Source organism: Tasmannia lanceolata, unplaced genomic scaffold, assembly GCF_043159265.1.
Source record: "Tasmannia lanceolata isolate RefF3 unplaced genomic scaffold, GAP_Taslan_0.1 ptg000002l, whole genome shotgun sequence".
In the NCBI taxonomy this organism is placed as follows: Eukaryota; Viridiplantae; Streptophyta; class Magnoliopsida; order Canellales; family Winteraceae; genus Tasmannia; species Tasmannia lanceolata.
In genome coordinates, this window is record NW_027518679.1 from 57,116,139 (window position 1) to 57,138,864 (window position 22,726).

General features: G+C 40.4%; 1 protein-coding gene across 1 annotated transcript; it reads right to left on the reverse strand.

Annotated features, from left to right (window-relative positions):
• Positions 1-376: 376 nt before the first annotated feature.
• Positions 377-5,555, reverse strand: LOC143880618 (small ribosomal subunit protein eS1-like). The gene is made up of 7 exons (XM_077383606.1): positions 5,409-5,555; positions 5,278-5,325; positions 5,076-5,181; positions 2,207-2,344; positions 1,939-2,124; positions 1,548-1,748; positions 377-678 (listed from the first exon to the last, which is right to left on the reverse strand). Exons 1-7 carry the CDS (start codon positions 5,417-5,419, stop codon positions 583-585), a joined length of 786 nt encoding a protein of 261 aa, XP_077239721.1. The 5' UTR covers positions 5,420-5,555; the 3' UTR covers positions 377-582.
• Positions 5,556-22,726: the final 17,171 nt, after the last annotated feature.

The window sequence follows — 22,726 nt, forward strand, 5'->3', positions numbered from 1 at the left end:
ACAAAACCACAACCATCCTCACTTCTACATTCGCTGGCCCAGAGAGCACGCCATTACCTACAAATGACTCCGTGTGAGTTGAAATCAGTAGCAGAATGGTTGAGAACACAAACCCGGTCAGCTAAGCATCATCAAAAAGCCCAACCGAAAGGTCCAATTGAACCGGACATTAGGTATTTAGGCTTGGATATAACGCGAGGAATGACTTACTGACTGGACCCTACAAACTGGCCCAAACAGGGAGCCTAAGGTTCACTGCTCCCATGGCCCAGGTCTATAAAAGTTATGCAACTCCTTCGACTTGTTCGTTTATATACCTGTTCTTTCCTCTTCAATGTATTTACCTTACATTCAATAAGCAGAACAAAACTTTGGATGAGAGGCACAAAAACAGTGGTTAAAAGCCAAAGCATTGTCCAGAGGAAAGAAAACAAAGATAGACTTAACAAAGAGAGAAGGTAACTAGAAAATGTAAGCTATATGAGAATATTCTCATCATCCCCAAAATTACTGTTTTAATATAGCAATGTTAACACAAACTCTTCATGAAAATTGAAGGTAAAACAAAGCACTTCATCTCCCTTAGGCGCCGACTAGTTCAACTTCGGCCTCTGGCACTGTCTCCTCAGCTGGCCTGTCCACCTTTACTCCAACATCTTCAGAGTAATCGCCATGAACCTACAAAACACAGCACCAAAAGAACAACTCAGAATACAAATAAGCAGGGACTGTCCAGCTGGCATAATCCATATAACAAGGGCACTTCATTTGACGGAAAACATGATTTGATTGTTCATTATTTTCTACTATTATGTGTAAACATGTATCAAATTTTTTTTTTGTTTGCATAGTTGTCCTTACAGCCTTCTGTCCTAGGAAGAAGTGCACCTTTCTTATTTAGTACTTTTCTTTCCTTTTTTTTACTTTTATTCCTTTTGCATATCCATCAAGCATCAACAGAAACCTCAATTGTATAACAGTTAAGCTTCAGAGTCTATATGAACACCAACAACAGCTGTGTCATACATAAATGAGTAGTAAAGATCTTGCCTAGAGAGATCTCTGAAGAAGTTAAAAAAAAAGGCTTCTTGAGAATTTGATTAAAAATACTAATGCAGGTGTAAATGCTGGTAGAAGAAAACACATCAGTATGGTGTTTATAGATCCTAAAAATACTCATCGGATTGCTAAAAAATTCATTTGAGTAAACATCTGGGTAGGTGCAAGAAGACCATGAACCAATTTTTTTTCAAAATTGTGTGCATGTGTGCATACAACACCCATATCATGGCAATGCTCATCCCTGCAAGAAAACCACGAATCAATAATACTCAACATGTTCTCTTCATTCCTGTCAATTCAGTGATTGGTAAAAAACCAAAGATTGCGACTGTTATAATTGGTAAGGCATATTTCAGCATTTGAGGCTTCATGGACCAAGTTTTAGTTCTGGTGCAGGTAGCCACACAGTTTTCATAATCTGAAAGGAAAAGGAGAATTAAATAGAGTGAGAGAGATTGTAAAGGTGAGGGGAAATGGGAACATGCCTCCATCAGCTTTCCAAGATCAAACTTGGGTGCTTTGAGAATCTTGACCTTCCGAATGAAAACATTCTGCAGAGGATAGATACTTGATGTTGCCTTCTCGATCTCCTTTCCAATCACCTCAGGAATGAACTTCTGCACCAGCTCCTTCAGGTCACAAGATGTTGCCTGGTTGACCATGATTTCCCTCATCTTCCGACGGATCTGACAGCACCATCCAAAACTGAGTTTTAGGTGTATAACAAACATGTATTGGATTTAAATTTGAATGATAACAAATATGTCAAATAATCAGTAACCAAATCGAACGTAATATATAATCCAAATCACTCGTGATGTTGCACAAAAATACATAATCAAAATGCCGAACAGTGAATCATGGCTTCGTATTCACCTGTCTGATTTGGCTAGATTGTGCATAGCAGGTTCGCTTAACTTGGTTAGGGCGCCTCTTGGTGAATCCAATGCAAAACATTCTCAGACCATAGCTGTCCGTTGTCTTCACATCTACATGTGCCTCAATCAGAGTCTGCCACTTACGGACAAGTGATCTTAACTTGTCTGTTGTGAAGTCCATTCCCTGCATAACCCAATTGGATTAGTAAAATTTATGTGAAAAATAAGATCAGGGAAGAATAGGAAAATTTAAATTTAAGGAATACCCAGAAGTTGGTGAGGACGTTCCTTCCTTGGACATCCTCTGCTCTCAATCTGATCTTCCTGTATGACTGATCCTCATCAGCCTGAAGGTCCGCTAAGGAACACTCAAACACTCGGTGTTTGAGACCTTCAGAAGCAATCTGTCATAAGTAAACAAGTACAACTTAGAAACAAATTTAGCTAAGTTTGGTCAAAATTTAAATAGCGAATGGCATCAAATAGAGAGAAACAAGTGCTTTGACAATTGAATGTGTGTAACAGTGAAATGAGCAAAGAGTGTTCCGAAACCTAATATCTCCAAAAACTACGCATTTCCTTTTTGGAAGCTATTATATGTTTTCTTGCCTATTAGCAACTACCATGCTATTTTGTCATTTTCAGCCTAATGGTAATTCTAAAAATTCTCCCCTACCAACTAAGGCCCCACTCCCTCCTTTCCTTTTTGGGAGCAATTATATGTTGCCTTGTCTTCAGCGACTACCGTGCTCATTTGCCATTTTCACACTAATGCCCAAAATTCTCTTCCCTCCCATATGATGTGATCCAGCATTGATTAGCAGCAATCTTTAGAGTTTTCTATTTATCTAGTTTCTATTTTTGTATCTAAGACTTTCTATTTTATTATGTTGCTATTTTGGAGCAAAGATGCGGGGGTCGTCCACATCATCTAGGACCCACACCACTTCACCATGTTTCATCCGTAACTTTTTTTTTTGGTAGGAAAGCTGGGATCGAGCCTTAGACCTCAAGGATGAGAAACAAAGCCTCAACCATTGAGCTACATGCCCGATACCTTTCTTTCCTAACTAGACCGTTCTATCCTTAAGTGATTAGCTTTCCTTGTGCTATTATGTGTGGGTATTGGCTATATCCCAGAGGCCAAGAGAGAAGGCCCACCAGGCATCACTTAAATCCTTTATATAAAAAGAGGCAAAGACAGAGGGAAAGCCCTAAGTTTTGGTCATAGGATTTGTCTAGGTCAGTCACTTGATGTTGATGTTTCCGTTGTCTAGAGTGTCTTATTTAGGATTCTGTTTTGACATATAGGATTATCTCCATCTCTATTTAGGTGTCCGCTATCCCGGAGTTTGTATGGTTGGGTGTCTTTTGGGGTCGGGGTCGGGTTAGTGTTGGGTTTACCTAACCTGGGTTGAGTTCGGGTTGGGTTTGGGCTGAGGGCATGGGCAACCCGACCCGAGTGAAAACTAGCGTTTTTGTTTTTGTTTTTAGTAAGCTTAGAAACTCAGGTTGGGTGGGGTTGGAACTCGGGTCGGGTCGGGTCGGAAAAAAGGGTTCCTCGGTTCGGGTCGGGTAGAACCTCGTTGGGTTGGAACTCGGATCGGGGTTGGTTCGGGTTGAGAGATGGTTCCTCGAGTTGGGTGCAGGTTGGCCTCAACCCGACCCAACCTAAGTTGCACTCCTACTCCAGGGCACACAGTACCACATAGGCCTACCCTCCCACTCACACCAGGCGATTTCGGCACCAAGGATTTAGATATTGACAACTCTTAGAGGGACAGTCGAGGCGATACAATGATGGACCCCGACTACAGGAGGATAGGATGGCGTGAGCCTCAGAGAGATCTAGGGACTATCGAATCCGAGCCGATGCTGGGGATTTTAAGGGTCGCCTCGATCTTAACAAATTCCTTGGATAGACCAACAGCATCGACCACTTCTTTTGAGTGAAAAGATCTCCCGGAGGATAAAAAGGTTCAATTTGTTACCATGAAACTTAAGGGAGCAGCCCTTGTATGGTAGAAACGAGTCCAAACCAGGAAAACTCAAGGAGAAAAGGTCAAGATTAGTAGTTGGGTCAATACGAATGAGAAGATGAAAAACAAACATCTACCCTCTGATTTTAGGGTCACCCTTTGCAAGAGGCTACGCAGCCTCAAGCAAGGGACTCATTCCTTGAGGGGAATAAACAGCGAAGTTCCATCTTTTGACCGTCCATAATGGCTTGCTTGAAGATGGCAAGTCGAGTATAGCTCAATACATCAACAAGCTACGATTACAAATATAAAATCGTCATACTTCCCCCACTATTGATGACGCCTGCCACTTAACCCTGAAAAACAAGAAAATGGCGCATCATTTTCAACAACAAGACACTGACCGAAGCCCCTCTAGCTGGGCTTCTTCCACCAAGTGCAGCCTCTTATTAGTGCAAGCAATGACTCATAGCCAACAAGTGCAGCCTCTTATTAGTGCAAGCAAAGAGACCCATATATTTCATGTCTTCATGCGGACCCATCTTGCCTCTACCAGTAAACATGCCTTGTTCCTTCCACCAATAAACACACTACATGTATTTTCCCCACTACTTTTCCCATGACCTATGTATCTTTATTTTCCCATGATATACCTAGATCATATTGCAAATGTACCATCCAAGGGAAAAACTAGATATCAACATTAGCTAAAGAATTCATCAAATCTAGGAAACATTACTTCCTGTCACTGGGTTGTTGAAACTCGAAAGAACGTTGCCAGAATCAGATGACATGGATGTAATTGCTTTATTTTTGTTTATAATTTCTCAGATTCAATTTTTTATCAGTTTCCTCTTTTCCCTCAGCCCTGGCTCAAACCCAAAGTTCAGGATACCTAGTTACAAGTGAAAATGGAGAAGGAAAACAAAAATAAAAAAATAAAAACTCCAAAATTACAGAAAGACAACATCAGCAATTCCATCACCAAAATCAATTCATCATATTCCCATTATAAGCAACTCGAAACAGTACGTCCCTAATTACATAATAATAGAACACAAATGTACATGTAAACGTCAATGTAAATGCAAAGTCAAAATCAGATATCAACAAAATACAGTAAACAAAACAAAGAGATACATAGAAAATCACGGACCTTAGTACCCTGAGTCCTAGTAACTAGGGTTTTTCCAACATTCCGGACGCTGAAGATCGACGGAGCCTTGATATCATACCAATCCTTCTTAGCGAAAGGATCGACACTGAAAATCGAAATCAAAGCCAAGAGATCGACATGAAAAAAAAAAGGTAGAAAGATAATAAATAAAAATAAATGCATATTTAGGGCTTCTACTCACGCCTTCTTCTTTCCTCCCTTTTTCCCCTTGGAAATCCTTTTGTTCTTCCTGAGAATGAAAGAGAGTAGTTCAATAGCTGTGAGAAAAAAGAAGAAGAAGAAAAAGAAGAGATTATACAGAGAAAGACCGACCCAACCGCCATTGTCGAAGACGATGGAGCTTTTCAGAGCAGCGGCACGAGCTGCGACCAGATGGAATGAGAGAGCTGAAAACCCTAATCCCTCTTTGTAAAAGAAACCCTAGCTTTGGTCATGGAGTTGATTATAATTTATACACAAGGCTGCTCTATGTTTGAAATTACTAAAGTACCCCGCAGTTTTGCTAGCTGACAATTTTTAGAGAGCGGAGCGTGGGGAAATGTCATGTGGAGACGGGGAATTATAAAAAAATGCCATGCGGAGATGGGGAAATAGACAAGAAAAGAGAGGGAAGCGGGATGTCACTTTCACCGTCCCGTGGGTCCACCTAATGGGTAAAACCCATTGTGCATAAAGTAATAAAGAGATGTGGTAAAAGCTATATAAACCCCCCTCTTACTTTTTGCTTAACCGATGTGGGACTATCTTTTCAAAGTTACTTTACTCTCTTTAGTAAAAACAACCACTTTTACAAAGCAAAGGCATTTTTCTTTGAAAACACTTTTCAAAAGCTATTTTATTTTGAAGATACACTAACAATTATTTATTTTTTATAAAATTTGGTTTAAAAGTGAGAAGAAGATCAAATGAATTCCACATGGCAAAGAACAATAATTTTGTCAGAAATATGTTGGTTGGAATTTCAATGCAATGTTTGCAATCAAACAAGGAGTTGACTTTACTTTTCTCTCAAAATTCCAGTGGATGCAAGTGTTTTTTAAACCAAAGTTCACTAATTGGATAACAATATTGAGCAAGCACGGTTTGGGGAGATTTTGCTCTACGACCCATCAATATCAAGGCCTAAAAAATGAATAGTTTGGATTGTTGAGCCAGTGGCCCATTCTAGTTTCGGCCTGACTCGTATTACATCATAGGATGCATTTAGGCTGCCAAATTTTATTTTTTTTCAATAGAACATTGTTCATTGATGTGTTTAGATATGTGGGAAAGTAAAATCTCGAAAATGACAATTTCAGTGTCTACCATCGGTCGGCCCATGTGGCATTACATTTGGAAAATAAAATTTCTTCTCCAATTTAAGGGTCCGTTCAGTTGCACCACTCAACTGGAAAGAAACCGGAAAGGAAATGGAAATAACATGGCAAATGGAAAAGAAAAATGATACAAAAGCAGTAATAGTGTGCATCAAGTTGTCACGAAAAAGAAATGAAAATAGCTGTAATATGGTGTTCAATTGGACAAAAAGTATCGAAAAAGTTTACTAAATTCACGTAACACAAAGTTTATCCCCTCTCGGGCCCACCTATGGCTCTACTGACACATGGTCATCCAATAATTTTAAAAGTAAATAGTAAAACTAGAAAAATGAAACCAAAAATTGTGAACATTACTCATGGTAGCACTGGTGTCGCCCTTTGCACTTCCTCGTATTTTTAACTGCATCGGCAGCCTTGGTCATCAGGGGTGGAGCCAGGAATTTAAGCTTGGCGGGGGGGGGGGGGGGGGGGGGGGGGGGCTAATTTGTAGTTCGTCTACATTGGTCTGGGGGGATTACTATTATCGGCGTTCTTGGTAAATGTACTTTTATCTTTAGCGGTGTTCCTGAACGCCAGTAAAACTATTTTTGTGACTTAGTTTTGAACGCCGGTAAATGTACTTTTAGCTTTAGCGGCGCTTCTAAACGCCGGTGAAACTATATTTGTGACTTAGTGTATAAAACGGATTTTGCAACTCATTGGGGGCCGTGGCCCCCCTTAGGCTATATGTGGCTCCGCCCCCGTCGGTCATCCTCGTTGAAAGTCGAGTCATGATGTAGCATTAATTAGGCAAAACACCAACACCAGTCAATCCGAAGGAAATGGGAAGGGGCTTAAAATCGACAAAAAATAGATGAAACCCATATATTGGATACGAAAAAGACAGAGTAAACAAAGAAAACAATAAATTGGTTTTTGCGTTTTTTTGCATAAATGGGTTTTAGAGCTTCTTCATCAAATGCAAAAATGGAATGAACCCACTTTTGTTGAAATGGGTTTCGGGTCTCATCTTTTTTGCAGAAATGAGTTTCTGTCCTTTGATAAATTTGGCTATTTGCAAAAATGGGTTTCAGCCCTTTGATAAAATGAAGGAAAAATGGTGAGAGAGAGAGAGAGAGAGATGGATTAAAAAAAACGTCCACAGAGATAGAGAGAGAGAGAGAGTGTGTGTGTGTGTAGGTGAGAGAGAGAGAGGATGAAGCTTATCCGCATTTTCTCATCAAAATCTTGCCATCCAACGAAGGGAGGAGGGAGACGAAGAGGTAGCTCGAGAAAAGAGAAGATGTCAGGGTTAGATAAAACGCTTGAGAGAGAAAAAAAAGTACTCTTGAATTTTTAGTTCTATTTTCCGTAACTCAATAAAGCATATTCCAATGGGATTTTTTGAAAATCTGTTGATATTTGAAGGATTTTTTATTGCAGAAAGTGGGATGACACGTGTGCGGCGACGGATTCCATGTAGGACCGGTTGATTTACAGATATATACAACAAAACAACCATTTTTTTACTTTCCTACATAAAAGGTGGCCTTTTTCTTTTCCTTTCCACACGAAGTAGAGCAACTAAATAGACCCTTTCGGAGGAAAATGTGAGAAAGTAAAATTTTCTCTTACTTTTAAGAGAAACTCTCTCTCTCTCTCTCTCTCTCTCTCTCTCTCTCACTTTTTGAGCAGCTTTCTCTCGCTCATCTTCCTCTATCATACTCCCTACTCTCTACTTTCCATTTCTTCATGCCTCAAAATAGCCATGGGAACAAAAAAAAATCTGTTCTCAATTTTACACGCCTTCTTTCTCTTATCGGAGACATCACATTTTCCATTTCCCACAACTTTGCCCGCGTTCAAATAGACCCTTGGCTCTATTTGGTTGCCACAAGCTCAGCATCCTCAAGGATGTCCCAAGTAGGAAAATGCTTTTTTGTTAACTTTTATGGTGTCTGGTAGCCAAATTAGCACCACAATCTCTAAAGACTACTTGACACGATTCAATGCTAATTAATGCTCGTCTAGTGATGTGGCACCCATGTTTCCTACTTATACCTTCTATGCCATCCTTATCAAAAAAGGAAAAATTTGTCAAGTAGAATTTCGTTTTTTCCTTTTTATTTCTTTCTATCTTCTCCCTCTCTTTCTATACATTAGTATTGCCATCCCTTCCCATTACTCTCATGAGATTATCAACCAAACACTACTGATCACTATTCTACCAGGTAAATCCTAGGTAGATCAAACATTATAAATGTATTTCTTCTTGTAGACACCCCATTTTGACTGGACCAGGGTTCGCGTTGCTTGTGCGAAGCCTCGTCAAATCAGTGAGCTGGAGTCCCAAATTGAACCTTGGGGTAGCTAAGGTCTCCCATAGGTCTCCGTAAAATTTCGTCGAGATCCGAACGCGTTTGCTCAGTGAACGAGCGGAGAGAATGTGCGCAATGTAGACAAAAAAGGGGAGTGAATACATCAGAAAAGGGGGTTGACCGCGGGAAAATGTAGGCAAATATATCATTTTTTATATATAAAGGGGGTTGCATAATCCCGTTTGAGCTTGAGCCCGATTGGCGCGCCCATCATTTTCCGTGCGCCTATCAAAAAGAAGGGTGCCAATATCAATTGCCTCCATATGTGTATATATAAAAAAAAAGATCGAAAGAAAAAAGGGGATTCGGGGATTTTTCGCAGAGAGAGCGCGAGAGCAGAGGGGACTTGGGTTTTTCTTTTTCTTTTTTTTTTCATTTCTCTCCTCCACCGATCGTCTTCTCCGACCGTTTGCCGGAGATCCTACTTCCGATTGGAAGTTGTGAGAGAGAGAGAGAGAGAGAGAGAGAGAGAGAGAGAGAGAGAGAGAGAGAGAGAGAGAGAGAGATCGTCTTCTCCGGTGAGATTCCGACGGAATTCCGGTCAGATTGCCATCTCCAGCAAGCTCAGATCTGAGATCTCTTTCTCTATTCCATTTCTTCCATCTCTAAACCAGAGATCTGCACATTTTTTTTTTAGATTTACTCTTAGTTTTCTTTGTTTTTCAAATCTCATCAGATCTGGATTTTTTTTATACAAACCCTAACCGAACTTCTTTTTCCTCAAACCCTATCCATGAAACCTTAGATCTGGACAGATTCAGAGAGGAAGTGTTGATCTTCTTCTCCGGCGGCTTGACCGGAGCTCCGGCCAATCGGCAAACCCTCACCATCACTCCATTATTCTCTTCTTCAATTTTGGACTCGGTTCCTATTTTCTTTCACCACTAGATCTGGGATAGAGAGAGTCTGAGAGATGGAGGTAATCAAAGAGGGAACCCTCAGATCTAGGATATGAAATTTAAGGATTTGTTTCGATTAGGTTTTCCCTAATTTGAAACAGGAGAGAGAGATCTGTAGCTATTTTAACCAATCAAATCACTTGCTCCGATTGTCGTCTGTCCTGCATTTGTTCCATTCAGAGGCTTAAAAAATGAGGGAAGAAAGGAAAAGGAAGCTCAGATCAGCATCTTACCCGGGTAATCTCCTTCCCTTTATTTCAATTTATGGATCAAATTGAGGTTATGTCTATTACAATGGATTAGGGTCTGCAATTTGTTAATATTAATCCATGCTTTTCATATCATCAAGTTGCTAATAAGATTGGTGAATTGGTTCTGTTTTGTTTGTGTTTTTTCGTTTTTCCTAAAAATTCCTTAAATTCCCATTCCATTATGAGATTTATATTGACTAAGAAGATGAGCTTTGATAGTTCGGCTGCAATTTTCCTTCAGCATATTCTTTTCATAGAGTTTTAAATCTAGTTCTTTTATAATTGTTGATTTCCTCTCTGTGATTTGATTTCGAGATTGAAATTAATGGATTTGTTCTTCACCTTTGATGTGGTTTACCTAATTCTTATCCTTGGTGTTTATGCCATCTTAAAAAACGAAAGAAGAAGCCTATTATGCTTTAATCATTAGATGGTGTGGATCCATTGCATTAGGATCATTGAGAAATGCGACCCTGCCAAATGTGTATAGCAAGTTTAGATCATCAAGAATTATACCCTTTATTCATGGAATGACCCAGCGAACCTTAGTGAAATAGTCGAATGAAGATGGTGTTTAGATCTCTCCTGCTTTGGGTTTGAGCAGTTCAAGTGGCATCTTGTTGATTTTATTGATTCTACTTAGACTATCTTCTGCATTTATCCTTTGGTGTTACTTATAATTGGGAACGATTTCAGCAGATCCCGCTAAAGGAAAAGACAGGTTAGGGTTATTCATGTTGGAATATGGTTATGAGAACCTCGTTAACCTGTGCATTAAGGAAATGTTTAAATCACTTAGACTTTATATCATTTGATAAGTGGAAGTTCATCGCATTTACTAAGATGCCGTATATTTTGTTCCTTTAGAGGTTATCCGATCGTTTTGAGAGGAAGTGTGAATTTGTTCGGGTTTGTATAGTCGAGAGACAAGAGAGAAGAGTGTCGGTTTTTCTCCTTCAAGAAGAATTCTTGTTCCATTTATTAGAAGACTTGTTAAATCTTTGGAGTATCTTATTCCTCATATTGTTGCAAAGGCGATGAAGCTGCTAGCCTAAGCCCATCCTTAGGGGACTTGCTCAGTCCAAATAGAGCTCCCCTCCCTTTGTATAGTAGACTTTAATAGTCTTTTAGACACCGATAGAAATTAGTCCCCTACTAGGAGACATGCTATGTCTCATTAGGCCATGCTCCTTTGGAGCCGAGCCTCATTTACAGCCTACCCCTTAGGGAATTTACCTCTGCCGCATTATAGAGATATCCATAGGAGGCATGCCTTGCCTCATTGATGGAGCCCCTATTTGGAGACAAGCCTTGTCTCATGTAGAGGGTTTCCATTTTTTAGAAGGCTTACCCAGCCTTATATTAGAGCAGCTCATTTTAGAGAGTCTTTGACTCATTCCTCCTTTAAGTTGTAGTATTAGAGAGCCTTTGGCTCATTTATCTTCTTTAGTGTTTTTTTATTGGAGAGTCGTTGACTCACTCGTCCTTTGGATGTCATTGTTAGAGTCTTTGACTCGTTCGTCTTTTAGGTGCTTTTATTAGAGAGTCCTTGACTCATTTGTCCTTTTAGGAGTTTTATTAAAGAGTTTTTGACTCATTCAGTTTTTGTTGGTATTTTTTTAGAAAGTCTTTGACTCATTTACCCTCGCTTTCGATAGTGTCATTAGTTGGGAGTTTCTCCTTAGTGTTGTCGTCGTTCTTCTTTGATTAGAGACTAACTCAGTCTTATTAGAGCTTTGCTTGTTTGAGATCTTAGATTCATTTTCTCTGTCCTTGGGACACTTCTTTGCGTGTTGTGGTTCGTCTCTTTGAGACGCTTGTTGTTTGTTCGGGGTTTTCCCGTTTGATTTAGGGCTTTGCCCTAGTTTGTGGTTATGCCTGCATGTTCCCTTGAAGGGGTGAAAACATTTAAGAATCCAAAAGCATTGGAATATTTTAAAATCCAAAAATATTTGAAAACTTTAAAAATGTCAAAAACATTGAAAACTTTAAAAATGTCAAAAACATTAAAAACCTTAAATCTTTTGGATTGTTAGGTTTTAATTAGGAGAGTTCGTTTTGAACTACGTTGGCTTGATCCTCTTCCGAGGTACCTAGTGTAGCTTGGGATTTATATCCCAAGTCCAGCCAAACTTTTGTAAATAGCATTTTCAATTTTTTTGAATAAGCAAACCTTTAAAACATCATTTTCAAAAGATCTTCCTCTAGAGTTAGGAGTTTCTCCTAGATAGAGAGTTTTAGAGTTAGGTTGTGTCTTTTGATAAGTTGTTTGATTGTTTGCTTGTTGTGTGCTTGTTTTAGAGTTAGGGGTCTGTCCTAGAGTTATAAGAGCGCCTCCGTCCGGTCAGTCGACAATCCACATCGCCGAATAATGACTAAAGTAGGATACGCTAGTCCACCCTTGGTTTTCCTTAGGAAATACAGCCTAGTTACACATAGGTTGTAAGAACCACCTTTATTAGCTTAGAGCTAATCTGCATTTAGTTAGGGTATATAGGGTGTCCTAAAATCCACAATTCACTGGAATTTAAATAATTGTACAAGAAGCTTTAATAACTAGTCTGGTCTTTTAGATCAAGTCTAGGATAGAGGTCTAGATGTCTTAGGCATCATAGCTTAGAATAGGTGCGAAGAACTACGTTGCCTTGATTCTCGTGGAGGCGGGGATACGTAGGCTTCTTTGGATGAATACCAGACCATCCGAAGACTCGGGCTAATCATTTAGAGTCTTAGGATTTGTTGTGTAGTTATTGTATTTTTTTTATGTGTTTTCGTACTTTCTTGTACTGATCCTATACCTTTAGCTATAGCTTGCATGTGTTTGCACAACAGAACTTAGACACCCATTAGGTATGCCACTCATAACCTAGCTATGCTTAGGTGACACATCTTTCATTTTATTTTATATGTGTTTATTATCTTTATCCTCAGAAAATGCATGCTTAGGTAGACGATTCCTGAGGATTATTCCCATTTCACATGATTTTTACCCAAACTTCTTTGGAGTTAATAATAAATGGCATAAGAGACCAAGTGCTTGCACTCGGACGAATTGTGGGTGCTCTCAGACCTTCTCCATTCGTAACCAGGCACGAACCCATATATATTTCTGGTTATCCATTGCACAGAGGATTTAATTTTAGGGTTCCATGGCATATCCATGGATGGCGACTCTGAGTTTATTTTAGATATGTCTTGGTTTCGAGCCTTGGCTCCGGATCAAAACATATCTCTTTCTTTTTATATCTCCACTCGTGCTATGCTATGAGGGTGGCATCCGTTTCGAGAGTTCCTTGGCAGAGCTCTCATTCACGTGGAAGATCCAGAAGATGGTGTGTGTACTCGTTTCCTCGCCGTCCTCGGATCGGGGTCAACACTTCTCCCTATCTATCTATATCTATAAAGCTGAATGTGGTAAGCTGGGTGTCGGAATGTGGTAAGCTGGGTGTCGCCACGTGGCACCCCCATGTGGCACGCCGAAATTTAAAAATGCTTGCATTCCCTTATTTAAAAAATGTTTTTTAAAGGTGTAGACACCCCATTTTGACCGGACCCAAATTCGTAGCGTTGGTGCGAAGCCTCGTCAAATCGGTGAGTCGGGGTCCTGAATTGAACCCTGAAGCAGCTTATGGTCCCACTGAGGTTCCCGTAAAATTTCATCAAATTCCGAGCCAATTTGGCAAATGGGACGAGCCGAGAAAGGATGTGTAGTACAAATCCAAAGGGGGGTGAATTATCTGCTGAGGAGGTTGTCCAAGTAAAAGAGGGGCGAATTATCTTGTGATGGTCGCGCCCAAGCCAAATAAGACAAAAATGGCGGGCGCGACTCATCCAGTTTTGTGCGCCCATCAAATGGGGGTGCAGATATCAACCGGTTATTTTAACATATAAAAGAAAAAAATCAAAACGAAAAAAAAGGAGAGGAGATCACTGTTCATTCTCATGAAAACCAGAGAGAGAGAGAGAGAGAGAGAGGAGAGAAATCCCCAAATTCGCCGAAACCCATTTCTTCTCCGATCGTCTCCGACCGCACCGCCATCTCTCCCACCTCCAAGCTCCGACCGCACCGCCATCTCTCCCACCTCCAAGCTCCGGCTGTATCTTTGCTAGATTCCAGATCTGAGAAAAGAGGGAGAGAGGAAGAGTGAATGTAAAAGAGAGAAAGAGAAGTAGAGAGAGGGGATTTTAGCCGAGGAGAGAAAGATTCTAACCTTCTTCTCCGGCGATCTCGCCGGAGATCCGACCAGCATCGCCCTTACCTCTAGCAGATCTTTATCCTCAGCCACTCCTTTCTTTGCCTCTCTGATTTCTCCTTCTTCTTTTTTCTTCTTTAATTTTTATCTTAGAAACTAGGGTTTCTGTGAGAAGAAAAGGGCTGATTTGTTAAGGTTTGAGTTGTGTAGAAGAAAAAAAGGAAGGTTGAGATCTAGGTTGTGGCTATTGGGAGGTTAAGAGGAGAGTTTCTAGGATTTTGAAGAAGAGAAAAAGAGGGTTCGAGCACCACCACCTCAATTTTGATGCTCCGATCATCAATTATGCCCATTAGTACCAATATCTCTTCCTTCTTCGGTCACTGGATTTCGCTACAAAATCCGATCTAGAGCTTCTATTTGGGTTTGTCATTTTTGTCCCCTAGCAGTTCAAGGCCTACCACCATCTCGTTATACATCTGATCGATTTATCATCAATCCCGGGCATCACTGCCATCATATCTGCGGTTTGGGCTTTATCAGTGTTCAAGGAGACCACTTCAGGTATATCATTTTGTTTCAATATGAATTTTTAGCATCGGGATTCATGAATATTGCTATGGATTTATTAATTTTCATGGAATCTCGTAAGTAATACTCTGGACCTGATGGCTTTCATAAGAATTTTACATGCTTATGCTCTATATCTATCTGTTTTCATGGAGTTTTACGAAAAACGCACTAGATCTGTTTGTTGTGGGGAAATTTGTGGATATTGTTGTGGAGCTGATTGTTCTCATAAAAGATAAATGAAGCTATGTCTCATAAGGATTGTGACTTGGTGTCGAACATGTGTTAAGTCAAGGCGGGATATAGAAATATTATCATGTGTATATGATATCAGATGATTACTTTAGCATCATCTGATTTCATCCCCATATTGGGGTGGTGTTTGTGGTTGGCTTTGAAGTGTTTGATATTGTTTTTACTTTATTAGGCTATCTAGCGGCTGGTCTGGGCTAATTAATGTTGTTTATCATGCTATGATTGCTATTATTACAGGTTGTTGTAGACACCCCATTTTGACCGTACCCCAAGCTATCATTTTGAATAAAAATTCCATCAGATGAATGCTTCAGGGTCCCTAATTTCACCCTAAGCTAGGTTAGGATCCCCCTCAAGTCCCCGTAAAGTTTCAGCAAAATCTGCCGAGAAATGGCAGACGAGGCGAGCCAGGAAAAAGGCGTGGTTCGAATGTATAAGGGGGGGTGAGCTATCTGTAGAGGGGGCTGTCCATGAAATAGTGGGGGAGGCGAATTTACCATTTTCCCTTTAAAACCCATCGAGTTAGGGTTTAGAAAAGGGAGAGAGAAAAATTGCAAAAAAAAAAAGGGAGGAGAAAGGAGCCGTAGCCACCTTCTTCCTCGGCACCACCTCCGGCCACAACCTTCTCCGATCGACCCCCATCTCCCCCAGCCAAGCAGCACCACTCTTCTTCTTCTTCTTCTTCTTCTACTTTTACCACCGAACCCCTTTTAACCCAAAACCCAAATCCGGCCGATCTTTTTCCCCTAAACCCATCTCTATCTCAACCCACCTCTGCAAATCCGGCAAGCCCTCCCTTCTTCCACCACCCACCTCCTCCATCATCTCCTTCGATCAACCACCGACGGATTTTCCGGTGGGTTTGCCGGAATCCCAGCAAGGAACCTCCATTTCTGACCTCTGCCACCATCAGACCATCTCCACCTTCTCTGCAACTCCGTCCGGCCACCTCCGTCAAAGCCACACCAAAACCCTCTTCTTAAACCCCATCTGCTCCGGCCATCCTTGCCGGAATCCGGCCTCAAACCCATTACCCAAACCCATTTCGACCATTTCTGCAATCCTGGCCGGAATCCGTCCATTTCCGACCATCCAAAACCCTCAACCTCCACCACTGCCACAGCCACCCCACAATCATCCCCAAAATCTCTGCAATTCGTCCCATCAAGCAAAACCCACTCCATTTTACCTTCCCAACCATCATACCATCAGCCACCATTGATCTCTACTCCCAGCAAACCCATCTCTTATTTTTCGTCTTCACAGAAACCCTTTTCATTTGTAGCCCAAACCCATTTTCCTCAACCCACATAAATCCACGACCATCTCCCATACCACCATTGAAGAAACATCACAACCCCTCTTCATCTCAAATTTCTTCCGATCTATCTTTATAGCAGATCTCTATCCCTCTGTTTTGTAGATCAACAACAGAGAAGAAGTCAGCATTGTTTGGAGAATTTGCTTGGGCGAAAGGAAAAGAAGATACGAGCATTGGTTTTGGGAGCCTTGTAGATCTCTTCTAGTCGAAGAAGAAGGAGAGCAATTCCAAGAGCAGCTTCCGGTCAGGTGAGTTTTCTTTTAGAAATCAATCCAATTCAGTTCTTTTAGATAGTCATTTCTGTGAGTGGTATTGTCCAAGATTTTGCATGATGTTTTATCTGATTCCGGTTGCAAGTATTGGATCCTATCTCCTATTGGTGTAAACTTCGGTGCCTGAAAGAATGAATTGGCCACTAGACCCAATTGGATTTCTAATCCAAATCTATTTTGCTTGAATGTTTGTTTGAATGGGTCAGTAATAGAAATTCCTTTAAATCTGTTTGTAGATTGTATCGAAGTAATTGGTGTTCTTGTTTGAGCATGTTAATTCACATCAGCTCAACAGGTTGGTTGATGATATTGTTTTAAGAAGGGAGCAATAGAACCATAGCCTTTCTACTCCTTTGATGAGTAGATCGAACCCAACATCAGAGTTCTTTGATTCTCCTACAGATTCTAAGAAGCTTGAATGTAGTTAAATCTGTTCTTCTTAGACTGTTGGACCTCATTCTATGGTTAGGGGTTAATAGTACTAGGGGGCTTGCAATCAGAATTTTTTCAAACCTTGCATCCCTTAGACCTTTTTTTGAGTTCGAAGTTCTAATAAAAGCGTAGGGTTTTATTTTATTTTTATCCAACTTTGTAGAGTTTCCTACTATGATCTCAGCACTTAAGCATAAGGGAAAGTAGAAGGGCGATGAAGGCGCTAGCCCAAGCCCATCTTTAGGGGACTCGCTCAATCCAAGTAGCACTCCCCTCTTTTGTTTAGTAGGCCTACCCAACCTTTTGGATTTCTTTTAACCATATTTTTAAAAAAAAAGAAAAAAGAACCCTTCTCTGGGCAATGATAAGGTTACTTGGAGCCCGTCTTTATGTTTTATGGCTCACCGCTTCACACTTGGATCTGCACAAGTTGATGTCCCATGTATGCACTGAAATTTTTAATAAATTGGAATTATCATAATCTTTTGATATTTTTTTTTATATTCTTCTCTTGTACTAATCTTTGAGTTAGGTTTTGAAGATGATAATAAATGGACTGCTCAGGTGAGACTCTCTTGAGGTTCATAAACTTGTCTTTTATTTAAATAAATTATTTTAGGAAAGAAGGAGATCAGATGACTACTCTATTCGATATTATCGACATGAGTACTGTCTGATCTCAAGGCGGGCTTAGAAATATTATTCTGTGTATTTGTGATATCAGATGATTACTTTAGCATCATCTGATTACTTTAGCATCATCTGATTTCACCCCCATATTGGGGCAGTGGTACTTGTGGTTGGGCATAGAAGTGTTTAATGTTGTTTCTTGCTTTATTAGGCTATCCAGCGGCTGGTCTGGACTAATTAATGTTGTTTACCATTTTATGGTTGATATTCTTACAGATTGTGCACTCTTTAGTTGTAAATCATACTTTGCGGATATTTATTTTGTTTTTGTAATAATTGATTGAAAATTTGAGATTATCTGGTAGCATTTTCTTCTCTCTTTGATAGACTAACACAGTCTTATAGATTTCTGTTAAATTTCTTTAGATACTAGAATCCCCTCTCATTGCGAGGGCGATGAAGGCGCTAGCCCAAGCCCATCCTTAGGGGACTTGCTCAGTCCAAGTAGCATACCCCTCCTTTGTATATAGGAGACTTGTCCAGTCTCATTCTCTTGCTTAACCTCCTCTTTGTGTGTCGTTTGGTTTTGGGAGAACACCCTACTCGGCTTGGCAGATACCCCTACCCTTATGGGTATTGGGTTGCACATTTGTTGCACCCTACGGCTAGGTAGCTGTCCGGCCCGGCTGGGTGTTTCACCTTTGCCAAATATGCACAGGGTCTCTTATTCCTTTTTACGTCATTTGTGTCTCGGAGACAAGCCTTGTCTCCTGTAGGGAGTTTCCCCTTTAGGAGGCTTACCTAGCCTCATGTTAGAATAACCCTTCCTCCTGGCGAGTCTTTGACTCATTTTTACCCCTTTCTTGGTGGTGTTTTTAGTGAGTCTCTGACTCATTTGTGCTCTTTTTTTTTAGTGTGTTAGTTAGTAGTTCGCCTTTAGATTTGTTGTCATTCATCCTTGTTTGAGACTAACTCAGTCATATAGAGCCTTCCCTGCTTGGGATCTTAGATTGTTTTCTCTGTTCTTGGGACACTTCTTTACGTGTTGTGGTTTGTCTCTTTGAGACGCTAGTTGCTTATCCGGGGTTTCCCCTTTTGCTTTAGGGCTTTGCCCTAGTTTGTGGTATTACTTGCGTGTTCCCTTTAAGATTGAAAACATTTAAAGGTCCTGAGCATTGGAAAAGCTTTAAAATCCAAAAACATTAGAAATTTAAAACTCAAAAACATTTGAAAATTTTAAAAATATCAAAAACATTTAAAAATATGAAAAACCTTAAAAAAAAATATAAAGTGTTGAGTGTTTCTTTTAGAAGCGTAGTTTGAGAGTTCGTTTCGAACTACGTTGGCTTGATCCTCTTCCACGAGGTACGTAGTGCAGCTTGAGATTCTTATCTCAGGTCCAGCCAAACTTTGTAAATAAATGCTTTAACCCTTTTTCTTTAAAGCCTTGTTTTCAACAAGATCTTCCTCTAGAGTTAGGAGTTTGTCCTAGATAGAGAGTTTTAGAGTTAGGGAGTTTGTCTTGGATTTGTTGCGTGCTTGTTTGTGCTTGTTTTAGAGTTAGGGGTTTGTCCTAGAGTTATAGGAGTGCCTCCGTCCGGTTAGTTGGCGATTCACATCGCCGACTGATGACTAGGTCTTGGATACGTTAGCAATCCTATTGTTCTCCTTAGGGCGCACAGCCTAGTTACACATAGGTTGTAGGAACCGCCTGCATTAGCTTAGGGCTAACCTGCATTTAGTTAGGGCATATAGGGTGTCCTAAAATCTACAATTTACTGGAATTTAAATAATCTTACAAGAAACTTTAATAACTAGTCCGGTCTTTTAGATCGAGTCTAGGATAGAGGTCTAGGTGTCTTAGGCATCCTAGCTTAGAATAGGCGCGAAGAACTACGTTGCCTTGATTCTCGTGGAGGCGGGGATACGTAGGCTTCTTTGGATGAATACCAGACCATCCGAGGACTCGGGCTAAATCGTTTAGAGTCTTAGGATTTGTTGTGTTGTGTTATATTGTATATTTTGTTGTGTTTTTCTTGTTTTCTTGTGCAGACCTATACTTTTAGCTGTAGCATGCATGTGTTCGTCCACCAGAACTTAGACCCCCTTTAGGCATGTCACTCATAACCTAGCTATGCTTAGGCAACACATCTTTCATTTTATTTTATGGGTGTTTATTATCTTTATCCTCAGGAAATGCATGCTTAGGTAGACGACTCCTGAGGATTGTTCCCATTTCACATGATTTTTGCCCAAAACTCTTCGAGGTTAACAATAAATGGCATAAGAGACCAAGTGTTCGCACTCGGGCGAATTGGGGGCGCTCTTCGGACCTTCTCCATTCGTCATCAGGCACGAACCTTTTGTATCTCTGGTTATCCATTGCAAACAGAGCATTTGTTTTGGTTCCATGGCGCATCCATGGATGGCGACTCTAAGTTATTTTCAGATATATCTTGGTTTCGAGCCCTGGCTCCGGATCAGGATGTATCTCCTTCTTTTTATATCGCCACTCATGCTATGCTGTGAGGGTGGCAACAGTTTCGAGAGTTCCTTGGTAGAGCTCTCCTTCTCATTGTGGAGATCTTAGAGGATTGCAGGAGGGATCTCGTGTCCCTCCGCACCCCTCCTCGGATCGGGGTCCACAGTTGTGTACTCTTCAGTTATAAGTATTTCTTTGCTTAGTACTTGATTTGTTTATATAAGAATTGAATGGAAATTTGAGATTGCCTAGTAGCTCTTTTCTGCTCTCTTGGTGGACTAACGCAGTCTTCTAGACTTCTTTAGATACTAGAACCTGTACTAGGAGGCATATTCTGTCTCATTAGGAAATCCTCCTTTGGAGGCAAGCTTCATTTTTAGCTTAACCTCAAGGAGGTTGCTTTGATTTTGATAAATGGTGTACCCATAGGAGGCATGCCTTGCCTCATTTAGAGAGCCTTTGAATCATTCGTTTGTGTGGTGATGTTATCGGGGGAGTCTTTGACTCATTTGATCTTTATTGATGTTATTAGGGAGTCATCTGTCTTGGCTTTGTAAGTAATTAGCCTTTAGAAGGCCTGCTTGGCCTCATTTGTAGAATCCTCTCTGAGGTTGCACCTCAATTTGTTCCTCTGTTAATTAGAGACCAATTTGGTCAATTAGTTATCTTAGCCTTGCTTACCCCTTGCAAGGGCAATGATAAGGTTACTTTGAGCCCATCTTTGTGTGTGTTTGGGAGACCCGCCCGGTCTCATTCTCTCGCTAGTTCTCCTCTTTGTGCGTCGTTTGGTTTTTGGGAGAACACCCTACTCGGCTTGGCTTCATACTCCTACCCTTATGGGGTACTGGGCGCACATTTGTTGCACCCTAGGGCTAAGTAGCTGTCCGGCCCAGCTGGGTGTTTTACCTCTGCCAAATGTGCAAATTCTTGTTCCTTTTCTTTTAGGGAGTCTCTGACTCATTTATCCTTTAGTTGGTGTTAGTGGAGTTTTTGACTCATGTTCCTTTTCTTTTAGGGAGTCTCTGACTCATTTATCCTTTAGTTAGTGTTAGTGGAGTCTTTGACTCGTGTTTCCTTTTCTTTTAGAGAGTCTTTGACTCATCTATCTTTTAGTTGGTATTAGTGGAGTCTTTGACTCATGTTTCTTTCTCTTTTAGAGAGTCTTTGACTCATCTATTCTTTAGTTGGTGTTAGTGAAGTCTTTGACTTGTGTTTCCATTTCTTTTAGAGAGTCTTTGACTCATCCATCCTTTAGTTGATGTTATTGGAGTCTTTGACTCGTGTTTCCATTTCTTTTAGAGAGTCCTTGACTCATTTATCCTTTTAGTTGGTATTGTTAAAGTCTTTGACTCATATTCCTTTTCTTTTAGAGAATCTTTGACTCACTCGTCCTTTAGATAGCGAGTCTTTGACTCATTTCCCTTTTTTTCTATAGTTGTTTCTAGGAGCTTCTCCTTAGTGTTGTCGTTACTCTTGTTTGTTGGAGACTTGCCCAGTCTCATTGGAGCTTTATCTTCTGGGTCTTAGATCCTTTTGTCATCTTTGATAGTTAGCTTGCCTGGTTTAGGGGTTTCCCCTGTTTGCCCTAGGGTTTAGCCCTAGGGTTTTGCTTTGTGTGTTCCCTTAGGTCTTTGACCAAAAGGGTGAAATCAGAAATTAAAAATATAAAAATATCAGAAATTCGAAATCCAAAGACATTTGAAAAGCTTTAAAACCCAAAAACATTAGAAATTTGAAACTCAAAAACATTGGAAAAACTTTAAAAACATCAAAAACATTAAAAAATATCAAAAATCTAAAGTGTTGAATGTTTTAGAGGTAGCTATTAGGAGAGTTCGTTTCGAACTACGTTGGCTTGATCCTCTTCCGAGGTACGTAGTGCAGCTTGGGATTTATATCCCAAGTCCAGCCAAACTTTTTGTAAATAATGTTTTAAACCTTCTTCAAAAACCTTTAAAATCTTGTTTTCAAAAGATCTTCCTCTAGAGTTAGGAGTTTCTCCTAGATAGAGAGTTTTAGAGTTAGGATTTTTTCTTTTGATATGTTGTTTAATTTTTTGTTTGCTGTGTGCTTGTTTTAGAGTTAGGGGTTTGTCCTAGAGTTATAGGAGCGCCTCCGTCCGATCAGTCGGCGATCCACATCGTCGAGTGATGACTAGAGTAGGATACGCTAGTCCACCTTTGGTTTTCCTTATGACATACAGCCTAGTTACACATAGGTTGTAGGAACCACCTGCATTAGCTTAGGACTAATCTGCATTTAGTTAGGGCATATAGGATGTCCTAAAATCCACAATTCACTGGAATTTAAATAATCGTACAAGAAACTTTAATAACTGGTCCGGTCTTTTAGATCGAGTCTAGGATAGAGGTCTAGGTGTCTTAGGCATCCTAGCTTAGAATAGGCGCGAAGAACTACGTTGCCTTGATTCTCGTGGAGGCGGGGATACGTAGGCTTCTTTGGATGAATACCAGACCATCCGAGGACTCGGGCTAATCATTTAGAGTCTTAAGATTTGTTGTGTAGTCATCGTATGTTTTGATGTGTTTTCTTACTTTCTTGTACTGATCCTATACCTTTAGCTATAGCTTGCATGTGTTTGCACATCAGAATTTAGACACCCATTAGGCATGTCACTCATAACCTAGCTAT

Coding starts and splice junctions, on each gene's coding strand:
- LOC143880618 (XM_077383606.1), bottom strand. Junction 2,345..5,075: donor CTAGGACTCAGGGTACTAAG/GTCCGTGATTTT, acceptor TACTTATGACAG/ATTGCTTCTGAAGGTCTCAA. Junction 2,125..2,206: donor ACGTCCTCACCAACTTCTGG/GTATTCCTTAAA, acceptor TGGGTTATGCAG/GGAATGGACTTCACAACAGA.